Genomic DNA, 27,334 nt, shown 5'->3' on the forward strand with positions numbered 1-27,334 from the left:
GGCATATAAAGACAACCCAAGCAAAGGACAAATTCTACATAAATCAATAGTTTTACATAGAGCCATAGCTGAATGGAACTCTTTACCTAATCCATATTTCTCAGGCAAAAAGTAAATCCACCTTCTAGAAAAAAATATAAGAACATCTAATGCGATAGACCATATGACTGGAAGGGAAATAGAAAGCATCAATTTAATGTTAAATGTGTTTCCTGTCAATTAAAATACCTGTCTGTATGGTCTGCTTGTTAAATGTTTGTAAAAGTCTTCACTTAAAATAGTTTGTAATGTCTTATTAATTGGTGTTGGACCCCAGGAAGATTAGCCAACGTTACGGTGTTAGCTAAAGGGGACACTAACGAAATTCACAGTGCATTTGGAAAGTATTCAGCGAACTACTGACTAAAGGGTCTGAATACTTACAGTACCAGTCAAAAGTTTGGACACACCTGCTCATTCTAGGGTTTTTCTTTATTTGTACTATTTTCTACATTGTAGAATAATAGTGAAGACATCTAAACTATGATATAACACATATGGAATCATGTAGTAATCAAAAAAGTGTTAAACAAATCCAAATATATTTTATATTTGAGATTCTTAAAAGTAGCCACCCTTTGCCTTGATGACGGCTTTGCACACTCTTGGCATTCTCTCTGCTTTTGGTCATTGTAAATGTTTGGTTTTATTGGACTCTATAGACATGTCATACTCTGACCTTTACTGTATGAAAATCCATTCTAATCTGCCATAGGATGGAACCATGGGAGACTGCTCACCAAGAGACAGCGATCAAAATGAAAAGACAGCACACCTACATGGACAGTCGTTTAATGTGATGGTGGAGATGCAAGCAAATCCAATGTGATTGTTTTGAACACCTTCATGGTATTGGGACATTGGGATTTATTCATTTAGGATGACATTATTAGGATGTTTTCTGTGTTTGGTGATTAGAGGGAGGGATGGGAGTGCCACCCTGCCTTGATTACAGACAGGCAGACAGACAGGCAGACAGACAGGCAGACTGGCTGCATCACACAGAGAGATCTCCTACCTGCATGGTGCCTCAGCCACATCACATGATGCTGGTCACTGCGAAGCCAAGGAGTGGATATGGGAAAACAACAATATGGAGAGATGAGTATGTTAGAGACAAACACGATGAATACATACAACATGAATTGTTTACATGAATTAAATTATATTGTGGATAGCTCAAACATCCCTTCCTACATGAGCAATAATCTGTGAATTGTCACAAATAAATTTAAACACCATAAAGTCCCCTAATTCTGACAATATTGTTCTCGGGGGAACTTGTTAAAGAAAAAGGACTGGACATTTGGATGCTTATTGGAAGAGAGGACATAAAGGGACAGATGGCATACATCAGAAATGTGGAGAACGAAGAGAAGTTAACCATGGTTGGAATTAGCATTCTAACGGGACTACGTGCAACACAGGGTAGTGAAGCCAGAGAAGGAGACATCGGAGGACAGAGAAGAATGGGATCAATAGAACGAATATGATGGGAGCAAAAGAAAAGCGAGCAATAAGGGGAATCTAAAAAGGAGACAAGGAGATGGAAAAAGGGGGGATGAACATGGAGGAGAGGGGGGCAGAGAAAGAGGGACACAGGAATAGGGATGTAAGAAAGAAGATGAGAACAGAGAAGGGACATAGAATCAATGAGTAATGATGAGTGATGGTGGAGTGACAGTTAGAGAAGAGAACAAAAGGATACAAAGAGGATACAATAACAGTGTGTTCTGGGGAAGGATGAAACGTCACTGGTGCCAGACAACAGAAGGCAGCGAAGTAGAATAGAATAGACAAGTAACAAGGGAACTTGAGAGTAGACAACTCTGTTAAAATGGTAATCTGGCTTAACCTTTAACAAAAGGCTGAGGGGGTGAGAGAGAGACAGACTATGAATCATTTAGCGCCCTGTCATCCCTACTGACATCCAGTGGTATGATAGTAATTATATTAACCCGCTCATACAGTCAATTAATATTTGCACCAATCACCATTTGCAGTGAGTCAGTGGGGGCAGATGGAAGAACATCCTACTGATAAGAACAGCAATGAAACCAAATCAAACGTTATCTGTCACATGAGCCAAATACAATACAGACCTTACCATGAAATGCTTACTTACAAGCCCTTAACCAACAATGCAGTTCAAGAAAGACTTAACCTTTTGCATGTAGGGGGCAGTATTGTCGTTTTTGGCAAAAACTGCCTATTTCTCAGCCCCAGAAACTAGAATATGCATATAACTGTCATATTAGGATAGAAAACACTAAAGTTTCCAAAACTGTAAAAATATTGTCTGTGAGTATAACAGAACTGATATTGTTCGCAAAAACCTGAGGAAAGTCCAATCAGGAAGTGCCTCTTATTTTGAAAACTGTGTTCCTATGCAAGCCTATCCTCCATTTAAAGGGATATCAACCAGATTCCTTTTTCTATGGCTTCCCTAAGGTGTCAACAGTTTTTAGACATAGTTTCAGGCTTTTATTTTGAAAAATTAGCGTGAAAGATCACATTGCGTAAGTGGATAGGTGAGGGCTCTCAGAGTGAGTTTTGCGCTACAGAGTAAAGCGGCCATTGTTTCTCCCGGTGTTATTGAAAAACCTACACATCCGTTTGATATACACTGCTCAACAAAAAAAACGGGAACACTAAAATAACATATCCTAGATCTGAATGAATGAAATATTCTTATTAAATACTTTTTTCTTTACATAGTTGAATGTGCTGACAACAAAATCACACAAAAATGATCAATGGAAATCAAATTTATCAACCCATTGAGGTCTGTATTTGGAGTCATACTCAAAATTAAAGTGGAAAACCACACTACAGCCTGATCCAACTTTGATGTAATGTCCTTAAAACAAGTCAAAATGAGGCTCAGTAGTGTTTGTGGCCTCCACGTGCCTGTATGACCTCCCTACAACGCCTGGGCATGCTCCTGATGAGGTGGCGGATGGTCTCCTGAGGGATCTCCTCCCAGACCTGGACTAAAGCATCCGCCAACTCCTGGACAGTCTGTGGTACAACGTGGCGTTGGTGGATTGAGCGAGACATGATGTCCCAGATGTGCTCAATTGGATTCAGGTCTGGGAAACGGGCGGGGCCAATCCATAGCATCAATGCCATCCTCTTGCAGGAACTGCTGACACACTCCAGCCACATGAGGTCTGGCATTGTCTTGCATTAGGAGGAACCCAGGGCCAACCGCACCAGCATATGGTCTCACAAGGGGTCTGAGGATCTCATCTCGGTACCTAATGGCAGTCAGGCTACCTCTGGCGAGCACATGGAGGGCTGTGCGGCCCCCCAAAGAAATGCCACCCCACACCATGACTTACCCACCTCCAAACCGGTCATGCTGGAGGATGTTGTAGGCAGCAGAATGTTCTCCACGGTGTATCCAGACACTGTCACGTCTGTCACATGTGCTCAGTGTGAACCATCTGTGAAGAGCACAGGGCCCCAGTGGCGAATTTACCAATCTTGGTGTTCTCTGGCAAATTCCAAACGTCATGCACGGTGTTGGGCTGTAAACACAACCCCCACCTGTGGACGTCGGGCCCTCATACCACACTCATGGAGTCTGTTTCTGACCGTTTGAGCAGACACATGCACATTTATGGCCTGCTGGAGGTCATTTTGCAGGGCTCTGGCAGTGCTCCTCCTGCTCCTCTTTGCACAAAGGCGGAGGTAGCGGTCCTGCTGCTGGGTTGTTGCCCTCCTACGGCCTCCTCCACATCTCCTGATGTACTGGCCTGTCTCCTGGTAGCGCCTCCATGCTCTGGACACTACGCTGACAGACACAGCAAACCTTGCCACAGCTCGCATTGATGTTCCATCCTGGATGAGCTGCACTAACTGAGCCACTTGTGTGGGTTGTAGACTCCGTCTCATGCTACCACTAGAGTGAAAGCACAGCCAGCATTCAAAAGTGACCAAAACATCAGCCAGGAAGCATAGGAACTGAGAAGTGGTCTGTGGTCACCACCTGCAGAACCACTCCTTTATTGGGGGTGTCTTGCGAATTGCCTATAATTTCCACCTGTTGTCTATTCCATTTGCACAACAGCATGTGAAGTATATTGTCAATCAGTGTTGCTTCCTAAGTGGACAGTTTGATTTCACAGAAGTGTGATTGACTTGGAGTTACATTGTGTTGTTTAAGTGTTCCCTTTATTTTTTTGAGCAGTGTATTATCGAATATATATTTTAAAAACATCCTGAGGATTGATTATAAAAAACGTTTGACATGTTTCTGTGTACATGGATGGATATTATTTGGAATACACGTCTGCGTTCTCGTGACCGCTCTTTCCTGTGGATTTCTGAACATAACGCGACAAACAAACGGAGGTATTTTGGGTATAAAAATAATCTTAATGGAACAAAAGGAACATTTGTTGTGTAACTGGGAGTCTCGTGAGTGAAAACATCCGAAGATCAAAGGTAAACGATTAATTTGATTGCTTTTCTGATTTTCGTGACCTAGCTACTTAATGCTTAGTGTGCATAATGTTATGCTATGCTATTGATAAACTTACACAAACGCTTGGATTGCTTTCGCTGTAAAGCATAATTTCAAAATCTAAGACGACAGGTGGATTAACAAAAGGCGTTTTACAATATTGCATATTATTATTTATTTCATCAATATGAATATTTTTTTGTAATATTATTTGACTGTTGCGCTATGCTATTCAGCGGTTGCTGACGAAAATGATCCAGCTAACGGGATGGGTAGCGTCAAGAAGTTAAGAAAATATTTACCAAATCAACTAAAGTAAAAAATAAAATAACAAGAACATGGCTATATACAGGGGATACCGGTAACAAGTCAATGTGCAGGGTACTGGTTAGTACATGTAGGTAGGGGTAAAGTGACTATGCATAGATAATAAACAGTGAGTAGCAGTAACAATAACAAGTCAATGTGCAGGGTACTGGTTAGTACATGTAGGTAGGGGTAAAGTGACTATGCATAGATAATAAACAGTGAGTAGCAGTAACAATAACAAGTCAATGTGCAGGGTACTGGTTAGTACATGTAGGTAGGGGAAAAGTGACTATGCATAGATAATAAACAGTGAGTAGCAGTAACAATAACAAGTCAATGTGCAGGGTACTGGTTAGTACATGTAGGTAGGGGTAAAGTGACTATGTATAGATAATAAACAGTGAGTAGCAGTAACAATAACAAGTCAATGTGCAGGGTACTGGTTAGTACATGTAGGTAGGGGTAAAGTGACTATGCATAGATAATAAACAGTGAGTAGCAGTAACAATAACAAGTCAATGTGCAGGGTACTGGTTAGTACATGTAGGTAGGGGTAAAGTGACTATGCATAGATAATAAACAGTGAGTAGCAGCAATGTAAAAACAAATAAGCCATCAGCCTTACGGCTTGGGGGTAGAAGCTGTTAAGGAGCCTTTTGGTCCGGTAGCATGTAGGTAGGGGTAAAGTGACTATGTATAGATAATAAACAGTCTATGACTTGGGTGACTGGAGTCCTTGACCATAGATAATAAACAGTGAGTAGCAGTAACAATAACAAGTCAATGTGCAGGGTACTGGTTAGTACATGTAGGTAGGGGTAAAGTGACTATGCATAGATTTTTGGGGCCTTCATCTGACACCTATGTATAGATAATAAACAGTGAGTAGCAGTAACAATAACACCTAGTGTGTAGTTCCTGGATAATATAATAATAATATATGCCATTTGCAGGGTACAGTACGCTATTTTATAAACAAGTAGCGACTTACAGTCATGTGTGCATACATTCTACGTATGGGTGGTCATGTAGGTAGGGGTAAAGGACTATGCATAGATAATTGAACCCACTTCCCTGGCGATAATAAACAGTGAGTAGCGCCATGCTCTTACCTTGGGGGTAGAAGCTGTTGAGCTAGCAGAGAGAACAGTCAGAAGGATTTTTGGGGCCTTCCTGGATGGTTCCTGGATGGCAGGAATCTTGACCCCAGTGATGTACTGGGCCGTACACACTACCCTCTGTAGTGCCTTACGGTCGGATGCCGAGCAGTTGCCATACCAGGCGGTGATGCAACCGGTCAGGATGCTCTCGATAGGCCAGTTCTGGAACAATAGTTCCAGAATCACTCGACATCTCCATTTCACAGCAAACAGCCCATCGAGGACCATGTGCTCTGCCTGCCGGTCAGTGTCATGGCACCATAATATAACAATGATACAGTGCATATAAGCAAACGGACTATTAGCTCAAAGTGGGAGTATCCTGGAAAATTAACTATTTTATCCTCCTCCATTTAGGTTGCCTGCCTGTCTCTTCTCCCACCTCCAGCATCTCCCTGGCCTGCCCGTGTGCATTTAGGCTGCTTGTCCAGTCCGTCCTCCCCCTCCTCCCCCTCTCCTCCAGTATCTCTCTGCCTGTGTCTACAGTATCTAGGCTGCCTGCATGTCCTGTCCCATCCTCCTCTTCCTCCTCCAGTATATCCCTGCCTGTGTGAACAGTATCTGGCCTCCCTGTCCTATTCCTCCTCCTCTTCATCCTCCTCCAGTATCTCTCTTCCTGTGTGTACAGTAACTAGGCTGCCTGTCCTCTCCTGTCCCATCCTCTTCCTCCTCCTGTAGTCAGTGTCATTGTTGAGATTATTATTTATTAACTTGTTCATTGTGCCTAGCTGTTCCTGTCTGTCGGGCCATCTGTCCCCAGCGAGGTGCTGCCTCCCCGTTCTGTTCCCCCTGCCCGCGGGGGAGAAGGGGGACTGCTGGAGCACGCCTCACCTTCTGCTGACAGTCACCCACCGGCCCACCGGGCACCACGCCTTCTGTCAGCACTTCAGACCATCGTTCGTTACCTTGACAAACTTATCACGGACACCAAGTTCACCCTGCTCACTGGTGCAAAGGCATGACTAATAGAAAGCTGCAACAATGACACTTGTTGGTTACACAGGCCTCCAATCTGTTGGTAATTGGGTCACACGGGCCTCCAATCTGTTGGTAATTGGGTCACACAGGCCTCCAATCTGTTGGTAATTGGGTCACACGGGCCTCCAATCTGTTGGTAATTGGGTTACACGGGCCTCCAATCTGTTGGTAATTGGGTCACACAGGCCTCCAATCTGTTGGTAATTGGGTCACACGGGCCTCCAGTCTGTTGGTAATTGGGTTACACGGGCCTCCAATCTGTTGGTAATTGGTCACACAGGCCTCCAATCTGTTGGTAATTGGGTCACACAGGCCTCCAATCTGTTGGTAATTGGGTTACACGGGCCTCCAATCTGTTGGTAATTGGGTCACACAGGCCTCCAATCTGTTGGTAATTGGGTCACACAGGCTTCCAATCTGTTGGTAATTGGGTTACATAGGCCTCCAATTAAATCAAATCAAAATCGAATCTTGTTTGTCACATGCGCCGAATAGAACAGGTGCAGAACTTACAGTGAAATGCTTACTTACAAGCCCTTAACCAAACATTTATTTGATAAAAATAAGTGTTAAAAACCTCTTAAGGCTAGGGAGCACTATTTTCATTTTTGGAAAAATAACGTTCCCAAAGTAAACAGGCTATTTCTCAGGACTAGATGCTAGAATATGCATATAATTGACAGCTTAGGATAGAAAACACTCAAGTTTCCAAAACTGTAAAAATATTGTCTGAGTGTAACAGAACCTATATTGCAGGCGAAAGCCTGAGAAAAAAACAATCAGGAAGTGACTCTTATTTTGAAACCCCTGTGTTCCTCTGCATCCACATTGCCCATTGAAAGGGATATAAACCAGATTCCTTTTTCTATGGCTTCCCTAATGTGTCTACAGCCACTAGACATAGCTTCAGGCTTTTAATTTGAAAAATGAGCGTGAACGACAACATTGCGTCAGTGGTCAGGTGGTGGCTCTCAGAGTGATTTGTGCGTAATAGACAAAGGCGGGCATTGTTTCTCTCGCTCCGACTGAAAAGCCAATTGTCCCGGTTGATATATTATCGAATAGATATTTGAAAAACAACTTGAGGATTGATTATAAAAAACGTTTGCCATGTTTCTGTCGATATTATGGATCTAATTTGGAGGGGTTTTTCCGGCGTTGTCATGATCGCAATTTCCGGTGGATTTCTCAACAAAACGTGGACAAGAAACGGAGGTATTTCGGCTATAAAAACAATCTTTATGGAACAAAAGGAACATCTGCTGTCTAACTGGGAGTCTCGTGAGTGAAAGCATCCGAAGCTCATCAAAGGTAAACAATTTAATTTGATTGCTTTTCTGATTTTCGTGACCAAGCTTCCTGCTGCTAGCTGGACATAATGCTATGCTAGGCTATCGATAAACTTACACAAATGCTTGTCTTGCTTTGGCTCTAAAGCATAATTTCAAAATCTGAGATGACAGGGTGATTAACAAAAGGCTAAGCTCTGTTTCACTATATTTCACTTGTGATTTCATGAATATTAATATTTTCTATTAAGATTTTTTTGTCCGATGCGTTATGCTAATTAGTGTAGTTGATGACAATTCTCCCGGATCTGGGAGGGGTAGTTTCAAGAGGTATTTACAAAGTCAATGTGTGGGGGCACAGGTTAGTTGAGGTAATTGAGGTAATATGCATGTGACTACGCATATATAAAGTTGAAGTCGGAAGTTTACATACACCTTAGCCAAATACATTTAAACTCAGTTTTTCACAATTCCTGACATTTAATCCTAGTAAAAGGTCCCTGTCTTAGGTCAGTTAGGATGTGAAATGTCAGAATATTAGCTGAGATAATTATTTATTTCAGATTTGATTTCTTTCATCACATTCCCAGTGGGTCAGAAGTTTACATACACTTAATTAGTATTTGGTAACATTGCCTTTAAATTGTTTAACTTGGGTCAAATGTTTCGGGTAGCCTTCCACAAGCGTCCCACAATAAGTTTGGTGAATTTTGGCACATTCCTCCTGACAGAGCTGGTGGAACTGTCAGGTTTGGAGGCCTCGCTCGCACACGCCTTTTCAGTTCTGCCCACAAATGTTCTATAGGATTGAGGTCAGGGCTTTGTGAATGCCACTCCAATACCTTGGTTTGGTTGTCCTTAAGCCATTTTTCCACAACTTTGGAAGACCCATTTGAAACCAAGCTTTAACTTCCTGACTGATGTCTTGAGATGTTGCTTCAATATATCCACATAATTTCCACCCTCATGATGCCATCTATTTTGTGAAGTGCACCAGTCCCTCCTGCAGCAAAGCACCCCCACAACATGATGCTGCCACCCCCGTGCTGCACAGTTGGGATGGTGTTCTTCAGCTTGCAAGCCTCCCCCTTTTCCTTCGAAACATATCGATGGTCATTTTGGCCAAACAGTTCTATTTTTGTTTCATCCGGCCATCGGACAATTCTCCAAAAAGTATGATCTTTGTCCCCATGTGCAGTTGCAAACCATACCGGAGAGCCAAATCTCAGTCCAAAACGCTCCTTAAAAGCTTCTACCCCGAAGTCACTCCACTCCTACTTACATGTACAAATGACCTCAACTAACCTGTCCCCCCTGCACATTGACTCGGTACCCCCTGTATATAGCCCCATTATTGTTATTTTATTGTGTTACATTATTTTGTTTTGTTTATTTAGTAAATATTTTCCTAACTCTATTTTCTTCAAACTGCATTGTTAGTTAAGGGTTTGTAAATAAGCATTTCACTGTGAAGTCTGTTGTATTCGGCGCATGTGACAAATAAAGGAGGGGGAGGGGGGCTGGAAGGGCACTACAGGAAGTGGCTAGCAGCAGAGCAGAGAGGTGCTAGGAGGCGTGTAGCCCTTCTCCTCTGGGACGACATCTCATTATTGTGAACATGGTAGTTGTTCAGATTGGCCCACGCTCGCCTGGCCAGGAGCCAGCGCACTTATCTCAATTTAATCCTGTATAATGATTCAGCAGAGAGCAACTCTTAAATTATCGGCAGACACACTCTCCACTAAACACAACACAAGCGCACGCACGCACAAACGATCACGGGCATCACGCACAGCAGCCAGACAAACTTAAACAGCACAGATCCCCAAAGAAGAAAGGAACATGCACCTTCCTCCTGGCTTTGAAACTAGTGACTTTGTGATGCGAGTTGGTATACACATAATACAACCTAGAGAATATGACAAGCAATGTTCTCAGATGATGAAATCATTTACCAACCCCAACCTTCAGAAGTGGTCGGACTCCACAGTCCGGCAGTATTTCACAGGTTGTTTGTATCACTATACTCGTCTGTGTATGGTTGCATGTCTGAACCAGGCAACAAGACGAACCTCGGTGGGAAACCCAAAAAGGATCAAAGGGATGATAGATACAGAAACACACACACCCCCGACAGATACAGAAACACACACACCCCCGACAGACACAGAAATACACACACCCCCGACAGACACAGAAACACACACACCCCCGACAGACACAGAAACACACACACCCCACCGACAGACACAGAAACACACACACCCCCGACAGACACAGAAACACACACACCCCGACAGACACAGAAATACACACACCCCCGACAGACACAGAAACACACACACCCCCGACAGACACAGAAATACACACACCCCCGACAGACACAGAAACACACACACCCCCGACAGACACAGAAATACACACACCCCCGACAGATACAGAAAAACACACACCCCCGACAGACACAGAAATACACACACCCCCGACAGACACAGAAACACACACACCCCCGACAGACACAGAAATACACACACCCCCGACAGACACAGAAATACACACACCCCCGACAGACACAGAAACACACACACCCCCGACAGACACAGAAACACACACACCCCCGACAGACTCAGAAACACACACACCCCGACAGACACAGAAATACACACACCCCCGACAGACACAGAAATACACACACCCCGACAGACACAGAAACAAACACCCCCGATAGACACAGAAACACACACACCCCCGACAGACACAGAAACACACACACCCCCGACAGACACAGAAACACACACAACCCCGACAGACACAGAAACACACCCCCGACACACACAGAAACACACACACCCCCGACAGACACAGAAACACAAACAACCCCGACAGACACAAAAACACACACCCCCGACAGACACAGAAACACACACATCCCCGACAAACACAGAAACACACACACACCCCCCGACAAACACAGAAACACACACACCCCCGACAGACACAGAAACACACACACTTCCGACAGACACAGAAACACACACACCCCCGACCGAAACACACAAACCCCCTGCTGCAAGCAGCTCCACCTTTGTACACTACTCAGGAGCTTTCATCCCTGCTATACCGCCCTCCCTGCTATACCGCCCTAACTGCTATACTGCCCTCCCTGCTATACCGCCCTCCCTGCTATACCGCCCTCCCTGCTATACCGCCCTCCCTGCTATACCGCCCTCCCTGCTATACCGCCCTCCCTGCTATACCGCCCTCCCTGCTATACCGCCCTAACTGCTATACCGCCCTCCCTGCTATACCGCCCTAACTGCTATACCGCCCTCCCTGCTATACCGCCCTCCCTGCTATACCGCCCTAACTGCTATACCGCCCTCCCTGCTATACCGCCCTAACTGCTATACCGCCCTAACTGCTATACCGCCCTAACTGCTATACCGCCTCCCTGCTATACCGCCCTCCCTGCTATACCACCCTCCCTGCTATACCGCCCTAACTGCTATACCGCCGTCCCTGCTATACCGCCCTAACTGCTATACCGCCCTCCCTGCTATACCGCCCTCCCTGCTATACCGCCCTAACTGCTATACCGCCCTAACTGCTATACCGCCCTAACTGCTATACCGCCCTCCCTGCTATACCGCCCTAACTGCTATACCGCCCTCCCTGCTATACCGCCCTCCCTGCTATACCGCCCTAACTGCTATACCGCCCTAACTGCTATACCGCCCTAACTGCTATACCGCCCTCCCTGCTATACCGCCCTAACTGCTATACCGCCCTCCCTGCTATACCGCCCTCCCTGCTATACCGCCCTAACTGCTATACCGCCCTAACTGCTATACCGCCCTCCCTGCTATACCGCCCTAACTGCTATACCGCCTAAATGCTATACCGCCCTCCCTGCTATACCGCCCTAACTGCTATACCGCCCTCCCTGTAATACCGCCCTCCCTGCTACACCGCCCTCCCTGCTATACCGCCCTCCCTGCTATACCGCCCTCCCTGCTATACCGCCCTCCCTGCTATACCGCCCTCCCTGCTATACCGCCGTCCCTGCTATACCGCCCTCCCTGCTATACCGCCCTCCCTGCTATACCGCCCTAACTGCTACACCGCCCTCCCTGCTATACCGCCCTCCCTGCTATACCGCCCTAACTGCTACACCGCCGTCCCTGCTATACCGCCCTCCCTGCTATACCGCCCTCCCTGCTATACCGCCCTCCCTGCTATACCGCCCTCCCTGCTACACCGCCCTCCCTGCTATACCGCCCTCCCTGCTATACCGCCCTCCCTGCTATACCGCCCTGTAGGTAGAAGGCAAGTCCACCTGGTACCAACACACACACACACATATATTACACCAACACACACACCCTTCTCCGTGCTAAAGCAACAGCTCTGTTAGTGGGTGGAAGGGGACTGTTTGTTAACAAACCACAGTCATAGAACTGAAACCTGGGTATACCCATCATGCAACAGGACCACAATATGAACCAAAGGGAAAGTGATTGATTCATACTACACAGTAGAAATCCTAATGAAACCAGTGATGAAATCCTAATGAAACCAAACTAGCAGAGAGGAGGTATGTGGCTGGGTTAGACCGTACTGCACCTGGATCACAGACTGGAGAGGTCAGCCAGGGCATGAGGCAGTGACCTCCGCTCAGCCGACACAGGACTATGAGGTGGGAGGAAGAAGGCTGACAGGAAAACAAGGCTTATGGGGGTGGAATGATTGGGGGTCGAGGGTCAGACTGAGAAGAAGGTTGGGTGGGTGAAGGTCTAGCAGTACCTTAACTGGGAGATGCCAGGGCCTAGCTGGTCTACAGTGCCAGGGCCAAGCTGGTCTACAGTGCCAGGGCCTAGCTGGTCTACAGTGCAGTACGGTGCAGGGATCATTCTCCAGTAGTCCACAATGCAGGAAACACGACAACACAGGACAGGACACAACAGGACCAGGAGTTAGTCCTGTTGACGTAGGACCAGGAGTTAGTCCTGTTGACGTAGGACCAGGAGTTAGTCCTGTTGACGTAGGACCAGGAGTTAGTCCTGTTGACATAGGACCAGGAGTTAGTCCTGTTGACATAGGACCAGGAGTTAGTCCTGTTGACGTAGGACCAGGAGTTAGTCCTGTTGACGTAGGACCAGGAGTTAGTCCTGTTGACGTAGGACCAGGAGTTAGTCCTGTTGACGTAGGACCAGGAGTTAGTCCTGTTGACGTAGGACCAGGAGTTAGTCCTGTTGACGTAGGACCAGGAGTTAGTCCTGTTGACGTAGGACCGGGAGTTAGTCCTGTTGACGTAGGACCAGGAGTTAGTCCTGTTGACGTAGGACCAGGAGTTAGTCCTGTTGACGTAGGACCAGGAGTTAGTCCTGTTGACGTAGGACCAGGAGTTAGTCCTGTTGACGTAGGACCAAGAGTTAGTCCTGTTGACGTAGGACCAGGAGTTAGTCGTGTTGACGTAGGACCAGGAGTTAGTCCTGTACACGATGGTCTCCTGGTCAGTTCACAAGGTCAGGAAGAAACATCTGTCTTCCTTCACATAACCTTCCTCTGATCGAGTATGGATCAGTGCCAAAGCCCTGACTGCATGCCTTTACGTCTCCCCCTGGGTTGCACCTGCCTCACTTACCGGCCTCCTGTGTTTACAAGACCCTGGCTGCGTCTGGGAGGTGGGGGGAGCTGCTGCAGCTGTACAGCAGGCAGATGAAGGGACCTCTGCCAGTAAAAATTGATGGTCACCGTAAAACCACTGTAAAAACCCTCTTCTGTTCAGGGCCCTAATAACCCTGCCTCCGCCCAGACCACACCTCCAGGGCCCGCCCCACACTCCCCTGGCATTACATCAGGCTTAATGGTGCGTCTGCTCCTCATCCCTTCCCCCCTTGCTAGACTCAGTGTCAGGAGCCCGAGAAGAGTTATGGTTAAGAGCTGTGCTCTGGACACAGGCGAGAACTCATTCAATCACCTTAGCATGCACTGATATGTGGCCTGGGAGAAGGAGGACAGAGCCAGTAACATAAAGATGGGATACAGATGGAGGGACGGCAGAAAGAGGAGGGAGTAGAGGGAGAATGTTGCATGGAGGGGAAGAAGACTTTCTGCCATGCTGTACCATTAGTCGGGAGAGGCAGAGGTTGATCCAGAACTAGGGACGAGACGGAGACCTAAATGAGCTGGTGAAGGATACGGACAGGAGAAGAACAATCTTAGCTTAAATAAGTACCAGTGGAGACCAGTAACAATGTCTGCTGAAGAAGCTTATGTCGTGAATATTTAGAGCAAACATTTATGGAGATTTCACTCTTGAATTGCAATACTAAAAATCTCCAACACTTTGCGTCTCTCAACCAAACTTCAGGTATAAAAAAGACGAGGACAGGAACAAGTACAAGAAGCCCCACTATGACCTCCAGTCATCAAACGAGAAAAGGGACAATATAGGAATAAGGTGGAGTCATACTACACAGGGTCTGACGCCCACGGCATGTGGTAGGGGCTACAGTCCATTAAAGATTACAAAGGAAGGCCTGCCCAACGATGCCTCTCTACCAGACAAACTCAATGCACGCATTGAAAACAAAAACATCAAGGCGGTTATGAGGGCCGTCACTGACCCAGAGGATTGGGTGATCTCACATCTGTAATCATGAAGTGCTTTGATAATCTGGTTACGACACACATTAACTCCATCATCCCAGACCCATTCCAATTTGCATACCGCCCCAACAGATCCATAGATAACACAATCTCAATTGCTCTCCACACTGCCCCTATCCACCTGAATAAGAGGAACACCTATGTGAGAATGCTGTTCATTGACGACAGCTCATGGCAGAGGGTGGTGCTACAGCCCAGTACATCACTCGGGGAGAGCTCCCTGCCATCCAGGATATTATATCAGGCAGTGTGATAGGAAGGCCCGGAAAATCCTTAAAGACTCCAACCACCCAAGCCAAAGACTATACTCTCTACTTCTGCACGGCACGTGGTACCGTTGCATCAAATCTGGCACCAACAGGCTCTTGAACAGCTTCTATCCCCAAGCAATAGGACTGATAAACAGCTAACAAAAGAGCAACACTGACTTTCTGAGTTAACCTTGTATCCTCTTTCGGAGTTAACCTTGTATCCTCATTCTGAGTTAACCTGAGTTAACCTTGTATCCTCTTTCAGAGTTAACCTTGTATCCTCATTCTGAGTTAACCTGAGTTAACCTTGTGTCCTCTTTCAGAGTTAACCTTGTATCCTCATTCTGAGTTAACCTGAGTTAACCTTGTATCCTCTTTCAGAGTTAACCTTGTATCCTCATTCTGAGTTAACCTGAGTTAACCTTGTATCCTCTTTCAGAGTTAACCTTGTATCCTCATTCTGAGTTAACCTGAGTTAACCTTGTATCCTCTTTCAGAGTTAACCTTGTATCCTCATTCTGAGTTAACCTGAGTTAACCTTGTATCCTCTTTCAGAGTTAACCTTGTATCCTCTTCCTGAGTTAACCTTGTATCCTGAGTTAATCTTGTATCCTCATTGACCTTCTTATCCACATTCAAGCTGCTGCTACTCTGTTTATCTTATATCCTGTTGCCTAGTCATCTTACCCTTATACATATCTACCTCTATCACTCCAGTATCCCGGCACATTGTAAATACGCTATTGGAACTGACCCTGTATATAGTATGGTATTGAACTGACCCTGTACATAGGATGGTATTGAACTGACCCTGTATATAGTATGGTATTGAACTGACCCTGTATATAGGATGGTATTGAACTGACCCTGTATATAGGATGGTATTGAACTGACCCTGTATATAGTATGGTATTGAACTGACCCTGTATATAGTATGGTATTGAACTGACCCTGTATATAGGATGGTATTGAACTGACCCTGTATATAGTATGGTATTGAACTGACCCTGTATATAGGATGGTATTGAACTGACCCTGTATATAGTATGGTATTGAACTGACCCTGTATATAGGATGGTATTGAACTGACCCTGTATATAGTATGGTATTGAACTGACCCTGTATATAGTATGGTATTGAACTGACCCTGTATATAGGATGGTATTGAACTGACCCTGTATATAGTATGGTATTGAACTGACCCTGTATATAGGATGGTATTGAACTGACCCTGTATATAGGATGGTATTGAACTGACCCTGTATATAGGATGGTATTGAACTGACCCTGTATATAGGATGGTATTGAACTGACCCTGTATATATTATGGTATTGAACTGACCCTGTATATAGGATGGTATTGAACTGACCCTGTATATAGGATGGTATTGAACTGACCCTGTATATAGGATGGTATTGAACTGACCCTGTATATAGTATGGTATTGAACTGACCTTGTATATAGGATGGTATTGAACTGACCCTGTATATAGTATGGTATTGAACTGATCCTGTATATAGTATGGTATTGAACTGACCCTGTATATAGTATGGTATTGAACTGACCCTGTATATAGTATGGTATTGAACTGACCCTGCATATAGTATGGTATTGAACTGACCCTGTATATAGTATGGTATTGAACTGACCCTGTATATAGTATGGTATTGAACTGACCCTGTATATAGTATGGTATTGAACTGACCCTGTATATAGTATGATTGAACTGACCCTGTATATAGTATGATTGAACTGACCCTGTATATAGTATGGTATTGAACTGACCCTGTATATAGTATGGTATTGAACTGACCCTGTATATAGTATGGTATTGAACTGACCCTGTATATAGTATGATTGAACTGACCCTGTATATAGTATGGTATTGAACTGACCCTGTATATAGGATGGTATTGAACTGACCCTGTATATAGTATGGTATTGAACTGACCCTGTATATAGTATGGTATTGAACTGACCCTGTATATAGTATGGTATTGAACTGACCCTGTATATAGTATGGTATTGAACTGACCCTGTATATAGTATGGTATTGAACTGACCCTGTATATAGTATGATTGAACTGACCCTGTATATAGTATGGTATTGAACTGACCCTGTATATAGTATGGTATTGAACTGACCCTGTATATAGTATGGTATTGAACTGACCCTGTATATAGTATGGTATTGAACTGACCCTGTATATAGTATGGTATTGAACTGACCCTGTATATAGTATGGTATTGAACTGACTCTGTATATAGTATGGTATTGAACTGACCCTGTATATAGAATGGTATTGAACTGACATTGTAAAATCAGCAAAACGTCCTCTCACTGTCAACTGCGTTTATTTTTAGCAAACTTAACATGTGTAAATATTTGTATGAACATAACAAGATTTAACAACTGACATAAACTGAACAAGTTCCACAGACATGTGACTAACAGAAATGGAATAATGTGTCCCTGAACAAAGGGGGGTCAAAATCAAAAGAAACAATCAGTTTCGGGTGTTGCCACCAACTACATTAAGTACTGCAGTGCATCTCTTCTTCATTGACTGCACCAGATATGCCAGTTCTTGCGTGAGATGTTACCCCACTCGTCCACCAAGGCACCTGCAAGTTCCCGGACATTTCTGGGGGGGGAATGGCCCTAGCCCTCACCCTCCAATCCAACAGGTCCCAGACGTGCTCAATGGGATTGGGATCCGGGCTCTTTGCTGGCCATGGCAGAACACTGACATTCCTGTCTTGCAGGAAATCACACACAGAATGCTCAGTATGGCTGGTGGCATTGTCATGCTGGAGGGTCATGTCAGGATGAGCCTGCAGGAAGGGTACCACATGAGGGAGAAGGATGTCTGTCTTCCCTGTAACGCACAGCGTTGAGATTGCCTACAATGACAACAAGCTCAGTCCGATGATGCTGTGACACACCGCCCCAGTCCATGAAAGAACCTCCATATCGATCCCGCTCCAGAGTACAGGCCTCGGTGTAACGCTCATTCCTTCGACGATAAACACAAATCCGGCCATCACCACTGGTGAGACAAAACCGCGACTTGTCAGTGAAGAGCACTTTTTGCCAGTCCTGTCTGATTCAGCAACGATGGGTTTGTGCCCATAGGCGACTTCATTGCCGGTGATGTCTGGTGAGGACCTGCCTTACAACAGGCCTACAAGCCCTCAGTCCAGCCTCTCTCAGCTTGGATTGTGCGTTCCTGGTGTAACTCGGGCAGTTGTTGTTGCCATCCTGTACCTGTCCCACATGTGTGATGTTCGGATGTACCGATCCTGTGCAGGTGTTGTTACACGTGGTCTGCCACTGCGAGAACGATCAGCTGTCCATTCTGTCTCCCTGTAGCACTGTCTTAGGCGTCTCACAGTACAGACATTGCAATTTATTGCCCTGGCCACATCTGCAGTCCTCATGCCTCCTTGCAGCATGCCTAAGGCACTTTCACGCAGATGAGCAGGAACTTGGACATCTTTTGGTGTTTTTCAGAGTCAGTAGAAATCCTCTTCAGTGTCCTAAGTTTTCATAACTGTGACCTTAATTGCCTACCGTCTGAAAGCTGCTAGTATCTTAACGTGCATTCCACAGGTGCATGTTCAATAATTGTTTATGGTTCATTCAACAAGCATGGGAAACAGTGTTTAAACCCTTTACAATGAAGATCTGTGAAGTTATTTGTATTTTTAGGAATTATCTTTGAAAGACAGGGTCCTGAAAAAGGGATGTTTCTTTTTTTGAGTTTTTAAAGTATGCTAACTTACTTAATGTTTTCCTATTCTAATTTCTTGTGTTTTTTTTCTAGTATTAGATTGTTATTGACTATTGCATTGTTGGGTTTAGAGCTGGCAAGAAAGGCATTTCACTGTACTTTTGCATGTGACATTAAAACTTTAAACTATATTGAAACTACTGTGATATTGATTAATTCTATTATATTCAACCCATTCAAACCTTTGCGACCGTCAAACTGTTCCTTAAAAAAACACTTCCCCAGCCTCCCGAGTGGCGCAACAGTCTAAGGCACTGCATCGCAGTGCTAGAGGTGTCACTACAGACCCGGGTTCAATCCCAGGCTGTATCACAACCGGCCGTGATTGAGAGTCCCCTAGGGCGGCACACAATTGGCCCAGCATTGTCCGGGATAGGGTAGGGTTTGTATATTCTCCCAGTCTGGTTTTATCAAAAACATTGTACCTTCACACAGGCATCATTGTACATTCACACAGGCATCTCCGTCCTACTCTTCCACAGTTTCAATCTCAAATCCTGGCCCATATAGCTGTCAATAGTACATTATTTTCCGTTCCTAACTCTCACTCACAGCTCCCTCTGCAGCTCATGTCCTCAAGCCTGGCTCCTCGTTCATAGACACACTATGATTGCACCGAGAATAAACCGACAACAGATAAAAACAACACAATCAAAACAGAGAAACTAAACGGGGTAGTTTTGTTGTGGGAAGTGCGTTGCAGTGGAAGACTCTTCTTACACCCCTGTTGCGCTCCCATCTCTCCAGCTGGGATCAGAGATTAGGAAAGAGTGGAAAGCTCTGAAGGTGCCTCTCGGAATTCTAAAAGCGTTGCGAATGGAGTTCAGGGCCGAGGAGAGACGTGAGAGATGTAGGAATCACCAGAGGAATCCCAACAGGGGTGTTTGGCTGGGGGGAGAGGCATCCTTAAACACAGTTTTGTCTGGACACAACATCACAGGGATTTTAAAGGGAGGGGTGAAGGGTTCGTCGGTGACAGAAAAAGTTCAGAATGGCCAGCTTTGAGCAGTTTGAGGCTGGGACTTGAAATGGTCGCCATGCATCTTTAGACAGGTGTCTACAGAACAGTGGAGGGGAGAACAGAGAGGGTGGCACTGCCAGGGCCTGGTGGCTTGCTCTCAGCACAGAGACCCCTGCTGGGACCTGACTGGCACAGTGGGCACATGGCACGGGGATAGCCGTCTGCTCCATGTTCATGGAGCCTCTATAATAAGTCTGTCATTGCTAAAAGCAGATTAATGCCTGTGAGAGCAATCTTTAATTTAACATCATATCTCCCTTATAGGAAATTATCTCTTAAGTGTTTTTTTCCCCATTTTAAAGTCTCCAACAGTTTACAGGCACACTATACATTCCGGGCCTTCTTGCAATCCCCTTCATCCTTTTAAATAGCGTAAAGCTGAGCGATCAAGCAACATTTCTGTTATTTTCTGTTTTTAAACAACTAATTGACCGATATTGGTTCAATTATTTGAATTCCATTTAGTTTGGTTTCTCTAGAAAAAAAAAAAAATCAGATCTGATGTAGTAGTGATCTGTAGTTTCCAACAGGCCTATATTCTACATAGTTTAGCACAGAAAACGTGGTAATTAACTACAATAACAATAATCCATTTGTCCACTTGTCCGGTCTGTGTGGGGTGCGGAGATAGGGAGAGGAAGAGACAGCAGAATGTGCGATTGAGAGGGATAGAGAGCAGTTGCTTCGTGAGGTATCTCTATCTGAAAATACATGATCTAAGTAATTGATAGTTGGTATTCAGCCGTCATAAAAGTATGCCTTATTTACTTTGAAGAACTACTAAAATAGTGATTTTGTCAGACAGCATAGGCAGCAGCTCTATAGTGATGAGATGATGACTTGGAATGAAATAATAAAGTCATCAAATAAAATAAATGTAATATACACAACAACTAAAATAAGTCATGTGAATATATTATTGTTAATAAGTGATAAGCAGTTACAGCACTCAACCAATTTAATTCATAGTGCATTTAATCTTTAAAATAATAATATCTAAACCGAAATCTTTATTTTTTAAAAGTAATCGAACCGAAACGGGCTCAAAAAGCACTAAAGTAGCGACAACAGTGACTACGAGAAGACTAGACAGAGGGGAAGAAAAGAAAGAGGGACAAAGTGTTGCACATCAAGTACTTTTTTGATTCCCTATAAAACGTCCCCTCTTAAGAAAGCCAATGAAAATTGGCTTGGATAAAGGAAGCAATCTCAATTGATTTAAGCCCCTGAAAAACTTTCAAATAGCCTGTACCTCGAGCTCTTAAACGTCTCTGGAGGACATAAATCTCTCTCTCTCTCTCTCTCTCTCTCTCTCTCTCTCTAATCCTTAAATACAGTCTGAAGAAGTGAGAGGATTCACATCTATTCAGTTTGTCGAGTCATTCGAATGCCTTGCTCCCCAGTTGTCACTTCAGTTATTACTTTCAAACCCAATTCTTCCTCCCTTCATTGCTCCACCTATGTAGGAGGAACATGCCCTTCCGGCTGCGTGGCTTCATAACTTCCCAGGACTTTGAGAAGTCTTTGCTCCAGAGCCTTTGGGAGCAGGGTGGACAGGACTGATGCCAAAAAACAGTGTCCGGTGGCGGGGAAACAGGGCAGGCCAGTCCCTGGTGGTGTTGGGGGGCCTGGAAGGAGAGAGGACAGCGCTAGCTCTGCCTGTAAGCTAATTAGCTCTGATGAAGATAGAGAGAGAGAGGGAGGGAGAAAGAGGGAGGGAGAGAAAGAGAGAAAGGGGGAGAGAGAAAGAGAGTGCTCCAGAAAAGAAGAAAAAAATAACAAGACGACCTCCTGAAATCGCACCAGCCTTTCGAAATAGCTGACCCACTTGTAGACACACTTTCTATATCTGCCTGTCCTCGATGCAGTAACCTATATAGGTTTGCAGTATCTACACATGGGAGACTAAAAATGGGCAACTCATCTGCTGCTGCTGAGTAAAGTAACCTGTAAAACTAGGCAACGGGTTGCCAGCTGGTGCCATGATCATGTACGGTTTAGAATGTGGTCATGTGGAATGCATGTTTCAGTACATTAAACAGCTGACATATCCACAGTGTGTGAGAGGGGGCACACATCTTCACACGACACTTTTCTTAACACCACTTCTCTAAAAAGAAGAGGGTCGCTTAAGAAGAACAACAGCCCCTAAGACTTACGGAACGCAATAGCATAATATATGCAGGTTCTTGTCACCGGCACAATCTCCACTTCGCACCGTGTTCTTTTCAGTGATGACACTCAAGGCCAAGTATAATGGGGTGCTGACATACATTTGTGTTGCATTAGAGGCCCCGAACCGACAGAGAGGCAATTACAGGGGGCCATTTGAATGTGCATTATGGAAACACATTAGTAAGAATAGCAAACAAAGACTAGAGACATTTAACGAGGAGAAGAAAAAAGACACACAAGCTTATCTTTCTATGGGCACAGAAATGCTGCGGCCACTAAAAGCCATCTCGGAGTGATAGAAGATAAATGATGGCGATGATGAACCCTGCTTTCAGTGCTTTCTCCTCTGCTTAGCTGTAGGCAAACAGCGTGTGACGGCAGCAATATAAATGAGGACTAACAGCACCCCTCCTCCAAGACAACCACCATTCCCAGGTTTAACAAAGTGATTAAGTGACCATTTTGGTCTATATGTGCTTCGCCACATTGTACAGACAAACCTTTCGTACAAGAAACTCCCAGAGTTAATAAAAGAGAACACATAGCCGACACGCACGTTTTGTTGTCAGTCACATCGTGTCATTTTCACAACTGTATCTTAAATCTAGTCATGCGGTCATCATGAGAAACATGTTGATGTGTGCTGTGTGTGTGTGTAAAGGACTACTTAGCCTAGTTAAAGGTGCACTATGCGGAAATTACGATGCCATTTCCTGGTTGCTAAAACTACTCATTTCAGTTTATGTGACAAACTAAGGTAGTGTCGTGTAGAGAATCATTGTACCATCTAAACCACCATGAAATATATTTTTTCCATCACCAAAAATATTGTATTTTCAGCTGTTTGAAGCTGGTGTACAAAACCGAAACTAAAAGACGCAAAGATGAAACTTAAGAACGGGAAGCATAGAAATAGCGTACATAGAACAGATCTACCACTTCTTAGACTTACTTTCAAGTAGAATGACATATCTATAACTCACATTTCTATGTGGATTTGGTCACGTTGCCCCAAACATTTACATATTGCAACTTTAAAAACGATATCCATTGTAAATTGTGTGCACAGTGGGGAAAGTTTCCAGAGACAACTAGGAAGAAGCAAACTCGGTATGCTTTTTTTGATGTTGTTGCTATTGCAGGAAAGCCTTTTTTAGGCAGTCATCTGTTACGGCCCCCATGTTCCCAGACTGTTCCAACTCCCTAAGCCAGGCAGGCCATGTCATCTGCTGCAGGCTAAACTGAACACAGAGCTCTCAGGGAATAGACGTCACTTTATAATGGCAATGAGATACCACTGAAGCTACGGTGTATCTGGGACATCTCCAAAAGGAGAGATATATGTGAGACCATATTCAATTGTAAAGACGACAGATGCTAAACCGCCTGGGAGCTTCCGCAGTTCCAAATGGAGATGTGTACTCACCTCTGATCCAGGGCGGTCTGTCTGCGTGGTTCTGTCAGCTTTTTGGCAGATGGGTTTCAGGGCAGCTTTGGCACTCTCCTGTACACAGAACACACAGACCAACATCAGGAATTTCCCCCATACTAGGGGCCAGGAGTTTTCCCAGGTCAGGTTGCGGGGTCAGGAAAAACTCATATCATAGTTAGGACCAGAAGTTTTGGCTTGATCAAGTGGCCTGACAATGAGAAATCCCAGGCCCTGGTCTTACTGTATACAGTACATCATTGGTCTTACTACTAAGAGTTATTATCGAACACGATTTAAGAAACACCACATGCAAAAAGAATAATGTAGAAAATATTCAACTCCATCCATGGCCACAAACCTCAAAACCACTGGGTCATGAACGTTTTTTGAAAAAGACACGAGGATTTCTCAACCAAACCTTGGACCATGGTACCTTGCAAAGTGCACCAGAGAAAACAAAAGGCTAATAAAAACAGACAGGTAGTGCTGGCCAATGCGCTGCGAGGCCTCACTCTGGCATAATGAATACTTCTCAGCTGGCAGATTTAGCAGCAGGCTGGAGGGGAGATTGGCTAAGAGCTGCCCTTTCCTTGAAAATAACGGCCTTTTTTGGAGGGGGGTGGGGGGGGGGCTGCCGACGATTCCCCTGCAAATTATGCTGGTGAGCATTACGTTCTGTTAATATCAATTCTATCAATCAGGGTTTCAATTCTGGTTTGCAATCTGAGGCATATGTCCTGAATTAAAGTGGGTTATGCTGTGGCAGCAACCATGGCTGGTGAATGCCGCATGCAATCTGCCGGAGAGGATCGTCACACCACCAGCGCCAGACTTCAAACAGTACGGAGGTCTCCCAACATCACTCGTCTTTGGCTAAGATCCTTGTTTCACGAGGATTCTGATTGATTGGGCCATTCTTATCTATGCTGGGCCAACACCACATTGCTTAGTGTGTTTTCTTATGGACCATATGGTAGTCTGAAGAGAAGGAGAGAGGAGCAATCGGTAGAACCAGAATGTGCAAACACACAGATGTCAAACGGGAACTGACTCTGCGGGGCATACTGGCAGTGCTAGACATTATGACATGTTATATATAAAACATGACAAATGAAGCCTCGGAAGCAATATGTCAAATTATACATGTTTCTCAGTACAATACCAACAGCTCTACAAACCCAGAAAAATACTTTACATTCCCGACTTGCATTTGGTTTATTTTGGGAACATAAATTCTCCATTAAAAACAACAACAAACAAAATGACTTGTTTCGGTTTTCAAATCAAATACAAAGCTAGGTAAAAAAAAAAAATAATAATAATTTTGCTTTCTAAATTATATCAAATGCGATCAAAGCCAATTAAAATAAACATTCAACAACACTACTTTTCCCTTTGTTAGTCAATCTTCATATTTCTCTTTAATCTATATTATGAAGGGGAGAGGAGAGCAGTGCTGAGTGTGATAAGCTGGAGAGAAAGTCCTAAACAAGGAAAGAAATGGAGAGGGGGAGAGTTAGAGAGAGATATAAGTCTCCTAAGTGCCCTCTACTGTTGTCAAAGGAACGGCTAGAGGCTGAGATGCTGTCTGCGTACACCATGCTGAGGTGCTGTCTGCGTACACCATGCTGAGGTGCTGTCTGCGTGCACCATGCTGAGGTGCTGTCTGCGTGCACCATGCTGAGGTGCTGTCTGCGTACACCATGCTGAGGTGCTGTCTGCGTGCACCATGCTGAGGTGCTGTCTGAGTGCACCATGCTGAGGTGCTGTCTGCGTACACCATGCTGAGGTGATGTCTGTGTGCACCATGCTGAGGTGCTGTCTGTGTGCACCATGCTGAGGTGCTGTCTGTGTGCACCATGCTGAGGTGCTGTCTGCGTGCACCATGCTGAGGTGCTGTCTGCGTACACCATGCTGAGGTGCTGTCTGCGTGCACCATGCTGAGGTGCTGTCTGAGTGCACCATGCTGAGGTGCTGTCTGCGTACACCATGCTGAGGTGCTGTCTGTGTGCACCATGCTGAGGTGCTGTCTGTGTGCACCATGCTGAGGTGCTGTCTGTGTGCACCATGCTGAGGTGCTGTCTGCGTGCACCATGCTGAGGTGCTGTCTGCGTGCATCATGCTGAGGTGCTGTCTATGTGCACCATGCTGAGGTGCTGTCTGTGTGCCCTGTGCTGAGGTACTGTCTGTGTGCCCTGTGCTGAGGTGCTGTCTGAGTGCACCATGCTGAGGTGCTGTCTGCATGCACCATGCTGAGGTGCTGTCTGTGTGCACCATGCTGAGGTGCTGTCTGTGTGCACCATGCTGAGGTGCTGTCTGCGTACACCATGCTGAGGTGCTGTCTGAGTGTACCATGCTGAGGTGCTGTCTGAGTGCACCATGCTGAGGTGCTGTCTGAGTGCACCATGCTGAGGTGCTGTCTGAGTGCACCATGCTGAGGTGCTGTCTGCGTGCCCCAATGCCGAGGTGCTGTCTGCGTGCACCATGCCGAGGTGCTGTCTGCGTGCACCATGCTGAGGTGCTGTCTGTGTGCACCATGCTGAGGTGCTGTCTGTGTGCTCTGTGCTAAGGTGCTGTCTGAGTGCACCATGCTGAGGTGCTGTCTATGTGCACCATGCTGAGGTGCTGTCTGTGTGCCCTGTGCTGAGGTGCTGTCTGTGTGCCCTGTGCTGAGGTGCTGTCTGTGTGCACCATGCTGAGGTGCTGTCTGTGTGCTCTGTGCTAAGGTGCTGTCTGAGTGCACCATGCTGAGGTGCTGTCTATGTGCACCATGCTGAGGTGCTGTCTGTGTGCCCTGTGCTGAGGTGCTGTCTGTGTGCCCTGTGCTGAGGTGCTGTCTGAGTGCACCATGCTGAGGTGCTGTCTGCATGCACCATGCTGAGGTGCTGTCTGAGTACACCATGCTAAGGTGCTGTCTGCGTGTACCTTGCTGAGGTGCTGTCTGTGTGCACCATGCTGAGGTGCTGTCTGCGTGTACCATGCTGAGGCGCTGTCTGAGTGCACCATGCTGAGGTGCTGTCTGCGTGCACCATGCTGAGGTGCTGTCTGAGTGCACCATGCTGAGGTGCTGTCTGAGTGCACCATGCCGAGGTGCTGTCTGAGTGCACCATGCCGAGGTGCTGTCTGAGTGCACCATGCCGAGGTGCTGTCTGAGTGCACCATGCTGAGGTGCTGTCTGAGTGCACCATGCTGAGGTGCTGTCTGAGTGCACCATGCCGAGGTGCTGTCTGAGTGCACCATGCTGAGGTGCTGTCTGAGTGCACCATGCTGAGGTGCTGTCTGAGTGCACCATGCTGAGGTGCTGTCTGCGTGCACCATGCTGAGGTGCTGTCTGCGTGCACCATGCTGAGGTGCTGTCTGAGTGCACCATGCTGAGGTGCTGTCTGAGTGCACCATGCCGAGGTGCTGTCTGAGTGCACCATGCCGAGGTGCTGTCTGAGTGCACCATGCTGAGGTGCTGTCTGAGTGCACCATGCTGAGGTGCTGTCTGTGTGCCCTGTGCTGAGGTGCTGTCTGAGTGCACCATGCTGAGGTGCTGTCTGAGTGCACCATGCTGAGGTGCTGTCTGCGGACCCAGTTGTTTCTGCAACTATTAAAAGACAGCACATGTGCATCCTGAGAAGTCACTAGTGCACCTCCCGTATCCCATTCTGTATCGAATTGTACTATATATCAGAAGTGAACTGAATTTCTAATGGAAGAACCCACATACATTACAGTCAATGCTCAGACATTCTTCTCA

At 45.6% G+C, this 27,334-nt stretch overlaps 1 protein-coding gene across 2 annotated transcripts in view; it reads right to left on the reverse strand.

Annotated features, from left to right (window-relative positions):
• LOC118392864 (serine-rich coiled-coil domain-containing protein 1-like) overlaps positions 1-27,334 on the reverse strand; it is a 113,312-nt gene that overhangs the window by 29,683 nt on the left and 56,295 nt on the right. The window contains exons 9-10 of one of the 2 annotated variants that reach the window (XM_035784841.2): positions 23,587-23,664; positions 1,058-1,095 (exon numbers count right to left, since the gene is read on the reverse strand). In XM_035784841.2, the coding sequence (XP_035640734.2) occupies positions 1,093-1,095; positions 23,587-23,664 (81 nt within the window). In that variant the 3' untranslated portion in view covers positions 1,058-1,092. The remainder of the gene's footprint in view (positions 1-1,057; positions 1,096-23,586; positions 23,665-27,334) is intronic. The other variant, XM_035784840.2, reaches the window with a different exon arrangement.

This window comes from Oncorhynchus keta, chromosome 14 (assembly GCF_023373465.1).
Source record: "Oncorhynchus keta strain PuntledgeMale-10-30-2019 chromosome 14, Oket_V2, whole genome shotgun sequence".
NCBI lineage: Eukaryota > Metazoa > Chordata > Actinopteri > Salmoniformes > Salmonidae > Oncorhynchus > Oncorhynchus keta.